Here is an 18,507-nt window from a genome sequence, read left to right as displayed (position 1 = left end):
ATATGATCATGGAGCTCAACTAGAGTGACCATCAGGTTCTTGGTCACCAGTCTAGAAAAGGCCCTTCTCCATCAATTGCTCAGTTTGGCCAGGAGGCCAGCTCTGGGAAGAGTCCTGGTTGTTTCAAACATCTTCCATTAAGGGTAACAGAGACTACATGCTTCTATGAACCTTCAATGCAGCAGAATTTTTTCTGAACTCTTCCCCAGATGTGTGGCGTGACGCAAACCTGTTTCTGAGCTCTGCAGGCAGTTCTTTTGACCTCAGTGCTTGAGTTTTACTCTGATATGCATTATCAGCCGTTAGACCTTTTATTAAGACGTGTGTGCCTTTCCAAATTATACCCATTCAGTTGAATTTGCCACAGGTTAACTTCACTCGAAGTGTAGTATCATCTACAAGCAATATGAATGCTCCTAAGCTAAATTTCAACTGTTCCAAATAATTTAAGTTTTTTATTTGTAATAAATTTGCAAAGATGTTAAAAACCTGTTTTTTGCTTTACCATTATGGTGTATGGAGTATAGATTGATCGAAAAAAAAGTAATTTAAAGCAGTTTAACATAAGGCAGCAACATAACAAAATGTGAAAAAAATACTTTCGCAAGGCACTGTAGGTTAAATAAAGATGTCAGTCTTTATTTTTCTACTTTTTTTCTCTTTCACATCAAAAGCTGCAAGACCGCCCACAATTCAGCAAACATTTCAGAAACAAATCAAAGAAAAAATAAACAAATACTGCTGTTCCAAATATTCTGTATGTTGCTCAAAAATAAAATACATTGTATTCAGTGAAAATTTATTTTTTAAATTTTTTTTAACCCAGACATTTAAAAATAACATTTTAGAGCTGTAACGACAATACCGTGAAACCGTGATATTTTTGCTTAAGGTTATCATACCGTCAAAATCTCATACCGGCCCATGCCTACACACAAACACACATAACAAAATGAATACAATATATATTTCCTGTTGTCACATTTACATGTTTTATGAAGTTAAATGGACCCTTTACCCAAAAATGAAAATTGTCATCAAATCATGCAGACATTTCTCAAAATATCTTCTTTTATGTTCTACAGAAGAAAGAAAGTCACAGATATAGGTTTGGAATGACATTGACATTTTTGGGTGAACTATCCCTTTAAAAAAACGTAAAAACAAAAGCCATCTTTCAGGCCATATTTTGTGCCCAATTTGTGAAAAGTGTCTCTTACTATGTTGTCTGATCATGACAAGTTTCTAAAAACCTACGCGTGCACATTTTTTAAAAAGAATATAAAAAATATTATCTTGAGACATGTAAGTCAAATAGTCTTTTTATTGATAGAAGTAAATTACTGCGAGGATGTTGTTACGTTTCCTGTTACAATTTTGCACTGCAGTGAGCATCATCCAAGACTGATATCATGACAGAGATTTTGAAATGTTATATTTTTGCCTGCAATTAGTTCTACCCACAGGAAGCAGAACCTAATATAAAGTACCACCATGTTTGTACTGACTTTAACTGTGTTGTTGAGTTTCTCATGGTTCAGACTATAGCTTTATCGAATCTTCCCCCGAGAGGGACGGGCAGCGTTATAAATCCCACACACAGTAGTCTATTCACTAGACCCCGTGATGGGTTAATAAGGAAGGCGTGATCTGGTCTTCTTGGCATTGTACAACAGCATTCATATATAACGGCGCTGCAGTCTCTTCCCATCTTGTCTTATTCACTGTAAATCTGATAAGGCCTGTATTTTCCATTGTGCCATGGGACGGATCACTTTTTGTCAGTTCTTGCCCTCCCAAGCACTCTGGTTGCCTTCTGGTGTCATCGGCTTTATCAGCAAGTTTTTAAACTGTGTGAATCAGCACAAACACTTCGATGATACAGTGCTTTTGAGCCTGGCGATGGAGTTTTACTGAGTTGCTGAAGAAGTCGTATGGTGTTTTGTGAGCCGTTGGACGCAGCGGTTTCAGAATCAAAATTTAGAGGAAGCACAACATCAGCTGACTTCTGAAAGTAGGCTTTGTGGAAATGTTCACTAGTTATGTGGTGTAGAATGATCAATCATGACTGTACGCTCCTCTGTTTTGTCTTTTTGGCTGTAGTGGGAGATTTCGAGAAAATATGGCGTGAACATTGTGAAGACGAGCAGACTCTCAGCGAATATGCCATGGCCATGAAGAACTTGGCTGACAACCACTGGGCGAATAAATGTGAGGGTGAGGGGCGCATTGAGTGGTGCCGCAGGTATGATTGCTAATGGTCAGTATTTTATGTTGAGAAGCAGATTTGGTACTTATTGATGTTACATTTGTCTTGCCGCAGTGTTTGTCAGGAGTACTTCCAGGATGGAGGGATGAGGCGAGTGTTGGAGAAGGATGAGAAGAGTGCTAGACACGCCGCAGCTGGGAATAACGCATCTGCAAACTCTCTACCACAATCGTCCTCTTCAAGGTGCGCTAGAATGATACCTTTAACACTGCATATCCACAAAATTCCAGATAGCAATGAGTTCATTGACTAAATCAGCTTTTTATTCTTGCTTCGTAACAGCTCAGCGTTCCAGCTTGGGAGGATACGGCTGTTGGATGTGGGCAGCTGTTTCAATCCCTTCCTGAAGTTTGACGAGTTTCTGACTGTCGGTATCGACATTGTGCCAGCAGTAGAGGTTTGTGTTCCTTAACGTTATATGATACTATATTCTTCGTGATTTCATTGAATGGAACTATTAAATGGATGTTACTTCTGTTCCTCACAGTTGTTTTCCCATCAAATTAAATATGTCATATACTCTGACTAAAGTTTGTTTTTGGATAATTATGTTGTTTTCTTTGTCTGGATCTATTAATTTATTCAAATAGACATTAAAAATGCAGTTCATACATATTTGGATTGAATACACTTCATTTTGATGTTTTTGGGCATTAACGTAAAAAACGCTCACTAAGGTAATGTAATTTTTTGTTTTGTGATGGCAAAGCTGAATTTTCAGCAGTCATTACTCTACTCCTCAATGTCACATGATCCTTCAAAAAATAATTTTAATACGCAAGAAACAGTGCTTCTTATCAGTATTGAAAGCAGTTTCCTTAAAATAGTTTTATTTTGTTTTTTAATTTATGTAATGTTTTCAGAAGTTCAGTCCAGTCCTCAATGTGACACGATCCTTAAATCATTTTAATATGCAAAGAAACATTTCTTCTTATCAATGTTGAAAACATTTTCCTTAAAATTGTGTATTAATTTAATTATATATTAATATAATATATATAACATATTATATAACATATAACATATTAATATAATGTTTTTTTGAAGTTAAAGGGACACTTCATCAAAAAATAAAAATTCTGTCATCAGAAAACAGTTGTGCTGCTTAATATTTTTGTGGAAACCATAATGCATTCACTAGAATAGAAAGTAAAAAAAAAACATTTATTTTAAATATTAGAAATGTCTTTGTTAAATATTATAAAGGGTTTTAATGTCACTTTTGATCAATTGAATGCATCTTTATAAAAAAAACCTTTTGAATAGTAGTATAATGGATACACCACATAAAATTTTGTTTTATGTCATTATTAATGCTATAAACATTTTTCAAAACCAGTATAAATACAAAGAGTATATCTCTAAGAAAAAATATAAACATTTATATCCTTTATCTTGGACACTGTCTTTGACCCGTGTACTAATTTTACCTGTCCTGCTGAGTAAAGCTAAATGTTCTGATTTTTTTGTTCTTCTTTATGGCTACAGAGCGTCTACAAATGCGACTTTCTCAACCTGCAGCTGCAGCAACCTCTGCAGCTGGCCAGCGATGCTTTGGATGCCTTCCTGCGGCAGCTGCGTGGCCCCATTGACGCTTTACCTGCCCAGCTGTTTCACGTGGTAGTGTTCTCCCTGCTTCTCTCCTACTTCCCCTCACCCTACCAGCGCTGGCTCTGCTGCAAGAAAGCACATGAACTCCTGACCCTGAACGGCCTGCTCCTCATCATCACCCCTGACTCCTCCCACCAGGGCCGGCACACACTTATGATGCGCAGCTGGCGAGTTGCAGTGGAGTCTCTGGGCTTCAAGCGCTACAAGTACGTCAAGTTCTCCCACATGCACCTGATTGCTTTCCGCAAGGTGTCGCTCACCACCATCAGCGACCTGGTCAGCCGCAACTACCCGGAGATGCTTTACATCCCACAGGACTTTAACACGTTCGACGAGGACGGATTCGCAGATTGCTACGAGCCTCCACGCTCCGATTTCGAGGACGACCAGTTGGCGTGTAGCTTTGCGGAATTGCCAGACACACCGTACGATTCGGACTCGGGCGAGAGCCAGAGCAGCTCAGCTCCCTTCCACGAGCTGGAAGACCCTATTTTGCTGCAGAGCTGAACTTGTTTACTGCCCCTTGTGATATTTAGTACCCTACCTTCGTGCTGCCAAAATTGCTGTGCTGCATTTGTGTACTCGACCCCTTTTTAAGCAGCAAACCGTTTGCACAGAGTGAATGAGGACGTTTAAGTGGGCGTTGATTTTTAAGAGTGTGCAAGACATCCCTTTGAAGACATGTACACACTAAACAGATTAAGTCTTAATTAAGAAAGTGAGGTTTTGTAACAGAAGCAGTTATGTGATTTCAGGTCGAGGAAGATTTTGCTCACTCACTTTGGCTGTTTTCTCATTTAGAATTACTGTCAACTGGATAAACCGTTTCAAACTAGAATAACTTATACCTTAGGCGTAGTTATTGTCGGTGACAAAAAGTCCAAACTTTTGGTTGGAGTTACCATGCTGTTTTGGACTTTTTCCGCTGAATTCCAAAAAAGGAGTTCAGCCAAAAATGAACATTGTCATCATTTACCCATCCTCATGTCATTTCAAACCTGTATGAATTCTGCCTTCTCTGAAATGCATACATTTTCACATTTTTACTGAAAGTTACATTGAAATGAAAGTTACAATGAAAGTAAATGGGGTCCAAAACAGTGTTGTAAGATCAAAAACAGTTAACATTGAAATAAAAAAAATTCATACAGTTTTGGAACATGGTGGTGAGAAAATTATGACAAAATTTTCAATTTTTGCGTGAACTATCCAATTAATGGTTTGATTCTTAGCAAGTTTTCACTGGACGTTTTAGATGTCAATTTCAGCCATCTGTGCTACCGACTTTTTGGAATAGCCTTTATCAATGATATTTGTAGCATTTTAAGTGTCTGCAGAATTTGTGCGTGTTTGGTTATGTGACGTTGTAACTGTGAATGTGGATTTTTCGCTTCAACAAGGTACAAATCATGCGAAGTAGTCATAGTTTTTTAGAACAAACAATCTTGCAGGTGACCATATTGGGTGCATGCGTTGTGGTTTCTAACCTTGCGATCAAACGGCCTGAAATTAGCTGCGTGTCTGCCTTCGTTTTCGTTTTAAGCACTAATGTAACCAGTAATTTCCAATTACTTGTCAGTAATATGTAGTATGGAACAGGTTAGAGTTCTCTGCGTTTCGCCATAATGTGACTTTATTGAGTAGGATGATTGTTTACTCTCGAAACCTTTGGTTGCTCTAAATCTACTTCCTGTATCGTTATCTGGTGTATATCCCATTAAGTTTCAGTACATTATTTTAGTTACTAAATTACTGAATATAACTTTTAAGGTACAAATGTTTGGAAAGTACTCTGCCAGATATTGATTTCAAGTACTACAAAAAGATTGTTGCGTATCACTGTACGTTTTTAGCTCCTGTGTATGTAACTGCAGAATTTGCTATTTTTTTTATCCACTCCAGGTTCTTAAAAACACTATTTTGACTGTCCAAGCACATATTTGCATGTTTTCAATAATACCCTCCTTGTGGGTTGACAAAATATTGATATTGGCATCAGCATTTCATTAGAATAGCAATACATTCATAATCATAAACAGTCAAAAATTCCCCATATCACTGTAACCTGGCAGTTAAATTGAGTGACTGATATTAGGCACTGTTTTCTATTGAATTCATGTAGTTATCGTTTGGTAAACCTGATGACATGAGAATATGCTGTGATGGGTCTTTACTCTTGAAGGAGTGTGTGAGATGTGCATTGGGGTTCTGTTGAAGTATATATGTGAGGTTTTGGTGTTAGGCACTTTAAATGTGTTGTAGGGTTGCCAAAAAGTGTGGAAAGTTTTGAAATGGTTATAGAATTCAGTATGTGATCTTTCAGGGTATCAGAAAAAAAATCCTCCTCAAGGTGCCTTCAAACCCAAATTGTATTTTTGCATTTGTGATTTTATAGACTGGATTCAAGAACAGGCTACTGATTGTCATTAGGAAGTGATAATTTCTCTCCCACAATAAACATACATACTTTCAGCAAATTAACCAGCTCTTGGAAAAAATGTACTAAAATACTGCCCTATTAGCAATAGTATTTAAAGGCATTCTTTAGTCCGTACTCGATTTATAAATCTGACAACAAAGATGTTTTAAAACCATTTAAAAAAGAAAAAAAAAGCTTTGTATTATATTTTTACTTGGTGGTGTGTTCAAACATTCACATATCAAATGTCTTTGTCTTCACCGGGCTCTAATCCACTGTTTGCATGATTGATTTTCTTTATCAGTGTTATGATGGTTGACTCCCACAAAACCAGACTATTTGTGATGAATATTGTTATTCATCTTTTATAAATAAAGGTTTTGTTGACTTCTCTCTGGTCTTTAATTTGCCTATAGCAGGTTGCTTTAAATACTTGACAGCTATTCATATATGCATTTCATATGTGACAGTACATTTTAAACGTTTTACATTTTAAATAGGCTATATCTATTGTAGTAAGCTACAGTACTGTAGAAAAGTTTGGGGTCGGTAAGATTTTTTCATTCAGCAAGGATGCGTTAAATTGATCAAAGGTGACAGTAAAGATTGTTAATATAATGGATTATAATGTTAGAATTTGGTTTCAAATAAATGATGTTCTTTAAAAACTTATTCATCAAAGAATCTTGAAAAAATGTATCAAGGTTTCCACAAAATATTATGCAGCACAAATATTTTACTGCATTAACATTGATAAGAATTTTTTCCTGAGCAGCAAATCGGTATACTAATAGTAAATTAATATTAAAGTAATTGTTGAATGATCACGTGACACTGAAGACTGGAGTAATGATGCTGAAAATTCAGCTTGGCATCACAGGAATGAATTACATTTTAAAATATATTAAAATTGCAAGCAGCTATTTTAAATCGTAATTTCACAATATTACTGTTTTTCCTGTATGTTTAATCAAATAAATGCTGCCTTGGTAAGAGTAAGACATTTCAAAAACATAACATCTTATAGCTTACATAAACTTTATATAAACAAAACAAAAATGATACCAGTGTACCAATTTTCCAGTATTTTTAATTTTGTAAAAGCATTTTTTTTTTTGCCACATATATCAGTGATAAATAAAACATTTGATTTCATTCACCCCCGTTTCACTGAGCCGGTGATGGACGCTGTTTGTCCTTTCAGGGATTCCGTAGCGGCTTAATACCAATGTGCAAACATGGCGGACATTGAGCGAAGTTTAGGCGATGGTTCGGAATATTGTGCGATAAATGTCAAGTTTTAGTAATTTTTCTGTAAACGACAACAATCGTTGACTTGTATATCTACTGGCGTATTTATTTTTGCTTGATTTAATCGATGTTACTCTCGTCGTGAACAGAAACAACACATTCTATCAACTTTCGGATGCCGCCGGTAAACGCACTGGAATCTGCTCGACTAACCCAGACTGACAGCACATTAAAACTCTTCAGCTCTCATATTTACTCTTGTTTAATAACTTCCGACGAGTTTAACATTTGCACATCTAGCTCACGACTTAGTTTCAGTCACTATAACATGACCTTGAGTTGAACAGTTTGGTTCATTCAGCAGTAACAGGTGGATATTGACAATCCACTGATTCATTGTAGATGTTACTCTAACGTTTGCACTAATGTCTCTAGAAACAGTTTAGTTTTAGATTGACCTCAAATTCACCCTACAACATGCAGTTCTTACATCCTTTTTGCTGAATAGTTATGTCGCGAATAATTGTTCCTGTTGTGACTTATTATAAATTACAAGTTTTTTCTGCTGTTGTGCGAGTTTTTACACTGCAACGATGTGCAAGCTGCTCAAGTATTGCTTGAGCCACTTCCTTTACGCTGCTATGACCCGGCTAGACGAAGCCAACAAAGGGGTCAACATGTGGTCGTTCATTCGGTACCTCGGTTACCTGTCCAGCCTGAACATCCTGGTGGCCATTTGCCTGGGAATTTACATACAATGGGAGAAAACCGCCGACACAATCATCTTGGTCATTTTCATTTTGGGCCTCTTTGTTCTTGGGATTGCCTGCATTCTCCATTATTACTTCGGCATGGAGAACATCAGCCTCTTTCTGCTGCATCTGTGGTTTGGTTTCCTTCTGGGTTTGCTGTGCTTCGTCAACGTCCCGTCCAAAGAGCTCGATGTTAAGGAGCAGGTGGCCAACTGTATGTTAATAGCAAGCATTGTGATACGAATCCTATGGGCTTTGGTTGGAAGAATGTGCGGTTATACCCGACTTCAACCCACTTTCCTCACTTCAAGGGAAGCTTTGGAGCTCACAGGCTTTGCTGTGGCCAGCACAACCCTTGTCAGCCAAAAATCCATAAGCCTTGGGGTCCTGACACTGGCTTTGGCCGCTCTAATTGTGGATTTGCGCATGAAGTCCTTCTTGGCGATCCCAAACCTGGTCTGCTTCTCGTTTGTGGCTGCGTTCTTCTTCCAGGAGTCTTTAGGAGTGTCCACCAACCCCTTCGCCTTGTCTTGCTTCTTCAGCCGCCTCGTCTGCGACCCATTCCTGGACGTTTACTTCAGCGGACTTTCGGTCACCGAACGCTGGTCGCCGCTCCTACTGAGAGGAGGCCTGTGGAGGCGTTTGATGCTTCTTCCTCTGGTGGTCATGGAGGTGATGTTTTTGGTAGTAGCCGCTCTGAAGATGAGAGATCTGGATCGGTGGTACCTGCTCATTCCGGGTCTTTCAGGATCTGCTGTTTTCTGGATCATCTGCCACCTGGTTTTTCTCATCACGCTGTGGGGTTTTCACAGCAAGCTGAGTGACTGTCAGAGGATGTGTATGGTGCACACATCAGAAGCTGGAGAGCTGGACAGGGTAATGGCGTCTAAGGGGATGCGGCACTTCTGTCTCATATCAAAACGCCTGGTGATCTTCAGCCTGATGTCCACCATCATACTCGGGGCTCTGGGTTGGCAGGTAAGGCTTCATGTGAAAATCTTTCTTAGTTTTTAGAAATGTAGTTCTTGTGTTCATGGTGGTTTCACGTGGTTTTGAAAAACTTTCAAGAGAAGATGAATTTTCAAGAGAAGATTAGACATAATGACTCTAAAAGTGTAAAAGTATCATGTTTTTCTTGAATACTTGTGAGTGAACGTCATTTATTTCAGAAAATTTTTTAAAATATTTTAAGGTATAGAGTATATTTATTTATATATATATATATATATATATTACTAATATCAAATTAATATTTCATAAATATTGCACATTCTTTTTTGGAAGTCTCACCACATGATGGTGTACAACTTAAACCACCCATAAAAAGAATGGCAAATTACAGTCATGAGGGTTTACAAGTGTCCCCTCTATGATATCATTTCCTGTTTTATGGTTATTTTTCTTGCATATTGGTTTCACCACATGACTTTGATTTGGCACATTTATTAAGTGGTAATGCACTTTTGTTATATAACTGTTATAAATAATGGTTTTACATTTTATAAAATGTAATTTATTCTATAAATATAAATGTTCTATAAATATAATCTGAATTTTCAGCGTCATTACTCCAGTTTTCAGCGTCACATGGTCCTTCAGAAATCAATCTAAGATACTGATTTGCTGCTCAAGAAACATTTCTTATTATTATTATTATCAATGTTGAATATTGTGCTGCTTAATATCTTTGTGGAAACCATGATACATTTTTTTTAGGAAGTTCTAAAGAACAGTATTTATTTGAAATAAAAATCTTTTATTATTTAAAAAATGTCTTTACTAAATGTCTTTTGTCACGTTTGATCAATTTAATGTCCTTACTGAATAAAAGTATTAATTTCTTTAATATTAATCTTACTTTTTAATCTTACATTTTTCTTTTTGAAAAGTAGTGTATTTTTTAAAATAAACAAATGGAGACAAAAAAGGGCAGTGTTCTCTATACTTCTGCATAAATGTGAACCAAAAGATCATCAGACAGATATGTACCACTGGATCATTTTTCTCAATAAATAAATGACAAAGTATATATTTTTGTCTCATTTGTTTGATTGGATTTGGTCTTTGTAAACTTTCAGGACTTGAGTGAAAATCTGATGATTTTTTATTTATTTATTTATTTATTTTGTTTATGATCTGATGAAAATTCTGAAGGGTTCACAAACTTTAAAGCAACACTATATATATATATATATATATATATATATATATGTATGTATATGTATATATTTGTATATGTATATATATGTATACAGGTGCATCTCAATAAAGAATGTCGTGGAAAAGTTCATTTATTTCAGTAATTCAACTCAAATTGTGAAACTCGTGTATTAAATAAATTCAATGCACACAGACTGAAGTAGTAGTGTTGTCAAAAGACCCGGTATTTCGGTACCAAGACGTAAAAACAACAAAATATATGCCAATATTTTCTGTAAGATAAGTCAATTAGCCAATTTTGTTTAAATTAAGGATTGCAGAAATTAGTACACCCGAGATTTAATTCAGAAAATGTATAATATACTAGTATTTAGTATGTCCTCCAGAACTTAAAGTACACTGCTCTGACACGTCTTGGCACTGAGTGTACAAGTTCATGACAAATTTTCACATCTGTGCTGTTTAACTCCTGGTGGATGACCTCCTTAAATGCTCTGGTCTTTAATGGGGAGTTTTGCTCAGCTGGTCTCTACAGAATCCCCCACAGCTGCTCAAGAGCGTTAAGATGAAATACATGTGAAATACATGTCCACTGAAGGATTTTCATCTTGGGAGAATGAATATATTCATTGTCATGCTGAAAAAAAGTAGTGTGTGAATTCATGCCAGCATTGATAAAGCACAACTCCCTCACACCTTCAGCACTCATACATCCCTATAGAAGAGCTTTACTACCACCGAACGTCACTGTGGGTACCAAGCACTTCTCTCTGTACTCATCCTCTAGCAACACCAGAACATTTTGGATGCTTTTGGATCCGAAATGATTGACATGGTCTCTTGAGACCAGAGTATGGATTCCCAGAAGTCTCTATTTTGTAAATATGGGCCCTCAGAGGTTAAAAGACTTTATTGTGCTTTGGCTACGGTAGGTAGGTAATTCTAGTGGTGACAACAACCATGCATGTCACTTCTGCATGCTGCGTCATACTCTGTGAGATAAAGTGTCACTCTTTTCATAGCTTTTGCCGGCTCTGAGACACTTGCATGTTATTTCTCCAGCTCTTTTTCTAGCAAAAATTCACTCATCACTAAATGAAAACTTAAACAAAATTGTATCACTTTGATAAGAAAATCTTATTTTGCTGAATAATTTTGGCATTCTTCTTTGGTAATTGATCAAGCAGGCTTGTTGGAACATTACATCTCCAAAGAACCCTAACATGTCTTCTAAGTGAAGAGTAATTGCTGAATTTGTTAAGTTTTAGAGGGGGTGTACTCATTTATGCTGTGCAGTGCACTGTGTGTATATATATATATATATATATATATAGATAGATAGATATATATATAGATATATATGAAGAGTTCAGATGCAAAAGCCTCTAAGTGAAATCTGAAAATTTCTTCTAAAATTAGCATTTTTATCAGGCTCCTATGTTTATGTTCATTTATTTCACTTTAATGTATGTTCTGCCCTAAAATAAGAATAAGGGTGGTGATTTTTTGTATTGTATTGTTTTCTCCTACAGCCATCCAGCAGTCTGTTTATTGCCTTGTTTCTGCTGGTGCTGCCTCTCGAGTCACTAGCCCACGGCCTCTTCTATGAGCTGGGAAACAGCCTCGGAGGCACCTGTGTCGGCTACGCTGCGGTGATTCCTACCAACTATTGCAGGTACTGGAAACATATACACTCACATTTTAGTAACTCCGATACTTCAGGTACTTGATTAGTCAGTAACTTACACAGAGGGTCAGTATTTCATCCTCATCCTCTCATTTTCTCTCAGCCCAGATGGTCAGCCCACTCTGCTGCCCCCGGTGCATGTGCAGGAGCTCAACTTGCGTTCCACAGGGATGCTTAACAACGTGCAGCGCTTCTTCTCTCATCACATGATCGAGACCTACGGTTGTGATTACTCCACGAGCGGCTTGAGTCTGGAAGCCCTGCAAGCCAAGCTGCGCATATTCATGGAGGCGCACACGGCTGACGGCCCACGACACGACACCTACGTGCTGTATTACAGCGGACACACCCACCGCAGCGGAGAGTGGGCTCTAGCAGGTGAGAGAATCATTATATAACTTTTTCCTTGTCAAAACAGACACAACAGAACCTGGGTGAATCTCATAACTTCTAACTCAAGAACATTCATCCAAAATGAAAAAATTATGAAAAATGAAATTAGATTTTTTTTTTTATGCATTTTCCTTCAATTCTCATTAAAAAGTGTATTTGAAAATGCTGATGTTTTATTTTTGTGCCCTTAATGTTTTTTGTGCTAATTATTATTTAAAAAATCACTAACACTAACAAAACACTTTTTTTCTTTACTGTATTAAGATTTTGTATTATAGTAATAAAAATAACAGAATATTTGAGAAAATATTCATCAGTTATATATCATCATCTGTAACATCTGTCATATGTATTTGAATAAGCATAAATTAAACGCCTTAGCAAATACAGCCATAAAGTATACTTTACAATTTAAAAAAATGAGTTTTGTTTTTCCAAATGGTAGCAATATGAATTACTTTTTTTACAATCATAATGTATAAACACTTTCCAATTTTTCAAATGTCATCTATCTATCTATCTATCTATCTATCTATCTTGATTTTGCAGATAAATATGATCTGTACATTGTTTTGTGACATTAACTAACCTATTAGTAAAATTTGCATACCGTTTGCAATTGCATACTATTTACATAAAATACATTAAAAAGATAATGTGCATATTGAATTCAGCCAAACGCTGGTAAAGACTTATAGAGGGCTTTTTTTGTCTTTTAATATAATCAGGAGGAGATGTTTTACGTCTAGATGAGATTGTGCAGCTCTGGAGAGAAAAGAATGCCGGATTCTGTTCCCGTCTCATCATTATTCTCGACACCGATAACTCGCCCCCCTGGGTGAAGGAGGTGCAGAAAATCGAGGGACTTTATGTAGCAGTTCAAGGGGCAGTGCTTTCTAGTCCCACAGACCCAGAGGTCCAGGACGCACCCCAGCTCGGGGACTTCACCTGTCAATGGGTTGATTTTAACTGTAACCCTGACAGCATAGTTGGGTGGTCTGAGCGTGGGCGGCCCATCCGAGCAGCCTACGGCATCTCCAGACACTGGAGCGACTACAAGCTTCACCTGCCCACTGAAAGCGACGTCACCAGGCACTGGAGACTCTACTTCCCACGCCTGACCTACCCTGTGGTTCAGCTCGCCCACTGGTGCGGCGGGTTGAACCTCTTTTGGGTTTGCGGATACTGCATTCGGTTGCTCCGAAGGATCAAACTTACATGGTTCCCACCTGCGGTGCTGGATACAGGCCAAGGTTTCAAGCTGGTTAAATCGTAGAACAGGACCTAGAGTGTGACGATGCTGTAAGCAGCTGCCGGTGTATCTGGACATCATGTACGGCAGCTTTAAGTTGAATTGACCAGCACAGCAATTTATAAAATCTCAGGTGTTTGTTTGTGATGGAAAAAATAGCTACAAATGGGCCAACTTGCTTACAAGAATGTCATATTGGTCTCTACACAAATTCATTACTCAGCAAGGGTGAATTTTGTGAATCTCTGGGTCATAGATCACCTCTAAATCAAAAGATAGATGAACATAAGATATTATATTTTGCATAAAGAAATAAAACCAATTTTTTTTATTAAAAATATTTTTTTTAATGACAATTAAGAATCTTTTTTTTTGTCATTATCATAATAAAAAGATGTCATTATTGTAATTTGAAAAAAAATAGTTTAAAATTAAATGATCTTATTACAATCCTTCTTTGTAAAAAATAAATAACCAGTGCGAAAAATGGATTAAATTTTTTTTAATTTTTATATTTTATAAAATGTATTACAGTAAAAAAAATCCATGTGATTACATAATAAAAAATGTCAATACCATACTGCAAAAGGTTTTGTTGATTTAAAATTTAAAATGATTTTATATTAAATATATTATATTATTATTGTTATATTATACATCATATACAGGATTTTTGGTTTATTACAGTAAAAATATCCCTGTGATTACATAATGAAAAATGTCATTACCATAATGCAAAATATTTTTGTATTTAAAATGTATTTAAAATAATTTTTATGTTACATAAAATTATTCAACATATATGAAAATTATTGCAGTAAAAATGAGAATCATCCCATAAATGCTAATTTCTATCCTTAATTGTCATGAAAATAATTTTTTGATTACCCTAAAATATGCTTTAATTTTTTTAATGCAAAATGATAATTTCCTTTTGATGTTAGGGTCAAGTATGGCCTGGAGATTTTTTTAAAAGTTTTTATGAGATTGACAATACGTTACTGATGAGCTTAACAGCATTGGATAACACTAACCATTTCAGCTGTTACAGCTGTAACTTCTGTATCGTTTTACTCCCACTGCCATTTTAACACTTCTCATTATAAACATTGCTTTATAAACTCCAGATTATAACTGTATCAGCACTAAACTGTTGAATGCAGCATTTGTACACAGATCCAGCAGCTCAGCGTGAAACCCATTACCAGCTCAGCCATATTGCAGTGCCTCTTAACTGCACTAAACAAAGCATAGCCTTATATTTGGTATCTATACAAGGGACGTAGTGTCCGTTCAACACTGAACGGTGACCCACACATTCAGATCTGTCCAGTGAAGTGTATTTTGTTTTGTTTATACAGAAGATTTTCTACTGCCTTTATAAATTTATACTATTTGTATATTTTGGTTGATCATGTGACTAATATTGTGTGTTGCTAGCACTTACAGCAGTTTGGGTTGAGTATTTATACTTGTGGTAACATGTTCTGAAGTGCCTTGTGTACGATTAGTCCTCACCAAAAGACATGAGGATTTACTCCTAGTGAAATATGCAATATTTATTGATTGAAGACATGTATGAAGAGGTCTAAGGCCTTGTGTTTTTTTTAAAGGAACCTGCGAATGGCTTTAACAATGAATGAACGAGACACTGGGATGATTTCAATGATTGTTTGCGTGTTTGAAATCAGACATGAGAATGAGTTTCATACGAATAAAAGAGTGGCTCTTTTACGGCAACCTTGTGTAAGGAATTATGTTTTATCCCATCAACGGATAAAAAAACCCTGATATACTTATAAATGTAGGTTACTATTAAATTTATATTCTATATAAGTGAAATAAATGACAGAAACTAAAGATGCAGTCACATTTACCATTCTGAGAATTTTCCCAGGTGAAATCCAGTTGTTTCAATAGGAATTCACGCGATTGTATGGAAGCCTGTTTCCAGTACAAAAAAAAGGTCATTGTGACTTTTTATCTCACAATTCACTTTTTTCATGCAATTGAGCGTTTATATCTCACAATTGTGAGATAACTCATACTTGTTAGAAAAAAAAAAGAATTGTGAGATATAAACTTGAAATTGCAAGAAAAAAAAATCTTTATTTTTTTACTCCATGGCGGAAACATGGTGAATTTTTGAAGGCGAAAGATTTATTAAACTATATGCTAATATATAAATCAGTATTTTGTAACTACTAAAATACAGAGATTGTAACTTGCACTATATTTTGATTGAATTTTCCCATTCTCTACCTTGTTTTTAAATTTCTTTTGGCTATTCCTAATAATTATTCATTTTATTAGTGCTAATAGTCTAAGCTGTGTATTGATATGACAGTTTGCTTATAGTGGGAACGTGTTGTGTGTAGACTGTTCTGACAATATCTTTATTAAAACAAACTTTACAGTGCTAGTACAGTACTAAACTGCGCTGTCAGGTATGAGCCAAAATTTCCCAACCAAAAGGTTATTTTCAGTCATATCCTTTCAATTAGGGATTTCCATTGATCAGCTGATGGCATATTTAAATAAAGTTTATTTGACAGCTTTCTCGTAAACCCATATGAATAGAAATGAATAGTCACAGCATTAATCTCAACACTGAAAGCAATAGGAACATAATTCTCTGGGTGTCCCTCATCTTCAGTTGGAGTCTTTGACAGCTGCTCTGTCTTTGAGCAGTTTATTAAGCACACTGGTCTGCTGTATAACCTTGAGGTTCGAAATGTCTTCAGCAATAACAGGAACTTCAGAGCTGGGATTTGGACCCTCAGATTTGCTCTCGCTGTCCGACAGCTGTAAGAAGAGCGTCGTTCTCATACGTAGGAAAGTAATATCTGGAAAAACAGCACGTTATATTTTAAAAGCATTTTTTTTGTTGTTTACAGTATAAGAGTCAGTGCTCATTCTGATGTCCAAAGCCTATATAATATGTAAAACTATTTAGTTTTTCAATTACAGATATTTGTAATGGCTCCTTTCAATTCTACAGTCTTTATTGAGTGTAATATTTAACATAAAAATGTTAATAAAATAAATAATATAAAAATACAAATAAATAATCAAATTAAATAAATAATATACATTTTTTTTTAATTGTCCAGATGAAAACTCGACTGAATAATACAAAAAAAAAAAAAGTGACGTGAAAATGTCATACTGCGGTTGGTCCCAGTGTGAGATCTCAGGCAGCTGCATCACATGACCTGTGTTAACCAGGTGTTGCACTAGTTCCTCTTTGGTTTCAAACTTCTCCTGACAGCAGTAGCATCGGCACTGGTGAAGCTCACGCCGGATGTAATTCACTAGTTTTACTTGCTGGTAAAACTTGAGGCCTGGACAAACGACACAAATGACATTAAAGACCCTCTGTGTGGTCAAGAGTTCTTCTCAAAAACAAGGCAACATTTCTGCAATTATACTCACTTAAGTCTGTTTTTAATTTGTGCAGGTCAAATTCACGAGTTTCCTGGAGAAACAAAATCATTGAAACTAATGTAAAAATGCATAGAAAATATTAAAATATAATTTTTTCCCTAAGCAACATCATATACCTCCATGTGTGTGTAAATTTTCTCCATCGTTTCTGCTTGCTGCTCACAAAACAGACATACGGCATACACAGGATGAGCCTGCCAATCCGACCAATCACTGCAGAGAGTGCAGAATATCAGAAAGGAGAAAAAAAACTGAAAATGTGATCTTTAGAGTAAAAAGCTGAAGGCCTTACTCATCTTCATCTTCAAAGAGCTCCCTGTCATCTTCAGACTGCACCTCCTCCCATGTCTTCCCCAACTCCTGCAACATTACAACAGCACAGCAGTGTAAATGGGGGGAATATTGTTTTTATTTATTCAGATGAGACACACACAAACAAACACGCGGTCGTACCAGGTAATTGATGACATAGAAGCGATCGTATTCGTGGTTTCTGGCGTTTATTCGCCGATGCTGCTTTTTTCTCATGTGATCTTTCAAGGTGGTTTTGTCCCTGAATGTTTTCTCACAGTACAGACACTGCATGCTATATAAAAATAAGAATATAATAATAACAGTATTAGTCATTAAAAACATTATGTTTGAAAGTGCAAAAATATTATGTGGGAAAATGGAACGAATGAATGAATAAACAAACAAATAAATAAAAGTACAGTTTCAGTTAGTGGATTCAATATTTGATAGAAAAACAAAAAAAACCTAAATGTAACATACTGTACAATTACACATTTACTACAACAAAAATACATAATACTTCAAAAATACACAGTGTAAAATAACTTAAATTATGCCTTCATGATGTTTTATTTTTGCATCTTGTATTTATTTGTCACTAACCCAAAAACTAACCTTTTTTGGTGATTTGGGATTAATGCAATGATCGCAAGCTCCAAAAGGGGGCGTTCATACCTTCTCCATCTTTAATTTTTTGAATTTGTAGTAATGGTTTGATGATTAATAAAATATTTTTAAAAAGTAATAAAAAATCTATCTATCTATCTATCTATCTATCTATCTATCGCATAGGTGTGTAGTATTGCAAAATGTATTATATAATAGTACATATTTAATTTATTATTTAATAGATAGATAGATAGATAGATAGATGGGCAAAATCCTAAACACTCACTTCTCCAGTTTGCACTCCAGAGTGTCGAGGAACTCGTTGCAGTAGACGATGTTGTCAGGCAGGCCGATGCTGAAAGA

General features: G+C 36.0%; 2 protein-coding genes and 1 pseudogene across 2 annotated transcripts in view; 2 read left to right on the top strand and 1 right to left on the bottom strand.

The window, feature by feature from the left end:
* LOC107696259 (probable methyltransferase BTM2 homolog) overlaps positions 1-6,690 on the top strand; it is a 13,979-nt gene extending 7,289 nt beyond the window's left edge. The window contains exons 2-5 of the mRNA XM_016496523.1: positions 2,104-2,245; positions 2,324-2,452; positions 2,552-2,666; positions 3,758-6,690. Coding sequence (XP_016352009.1) covers positions 2,104-2,245; positions 2,324-2,452; positions 2,552-2,666; positions 3,758-4,387 — 1,016 coding nt within the window. The 3' untranslated portion in view covers positions 4,388-6,690. The remainder of the gene's footprint in view (positions 1-2,103; positions 2,246-2,323; positions 2,453-2,551; positions 2,667-3,757) is intronic.
* An 801-nt stretch (positions 6,691-7,491) lies between these two features.
* On the top strand, positions 7,492-14,056 carry LOC107696258 (transmembrane protein 168-like). Its single transcript, XM_016496522.1, has 4 exons — positions 7,492-9,280; positions 11,995-12,137; positions 12,253-12,527; positions 13,271-14,056. Exons 1-4 carry the CDS (start codon positions 8,144-8,146, stop codon positions 13,816-13,818), a joined length of 2,103 nt encoding a protein of 700 aa, XP_016352008.1. The 5' UTR covers positions 7,492-8,143; the 3' UTR covers positions 13,819-14,056.
* Positions 14,057-16,300: 2,244 nt separating this feature from the next.
* The window catches only part of LOC107696238 (zinc finger protein 277-like), a 7,544-nt pseudogene continuing 5,337 nt past the window's right edge, over positions 16,301-18,507 (bottom strand).

Source organism: Sinocyclocheilus anshuiensis, unplaced genomic scaffold, assembly GCF_001515605.1.
Source record: "Sinocyclocheilus anshuiensis isolate Anshui unplaced genomic scaffold, SAMN03320099.WGS_v1.1 scaffold778, whole genome shotgun sequence".
NCBI classification, from domain to species: Eukaryota; Metazoa; Chordata; class Actinopteri; order Cypriniformes; family Cyprinidae; genus Sinocyclocheilus; species Sinocyclocheilus anshuiensis.
Note: the sequence above shows the minus strand (reverse complement) of the source record. Positions and strands in the feature narration are given on the sequence as shown.

Coding starts and splice junctions, on each gene's coding strand:
- LOC107696258 (XM_016496522.1), top strand. CDS start 8,144: ATGTGCAAGCTGCTCAAGTATTGCTTGAGCCACTTCCTTTACGCTGCT. Junction 9,281..11,994: donor TCGGGGCTCTGGGTTGGCAG/GTAAGGCTTCAT, acceptor TTTCTCCTACAG/CCATCCAGCAGTCTGTTTAT. Junction 12,138..12,252: donor ATTCCTACCAACTATTGCAG/GTACTGGAAACA, acceptor ATTTTCTCTCAG/CCCAGATGGTCAGCCCACTC.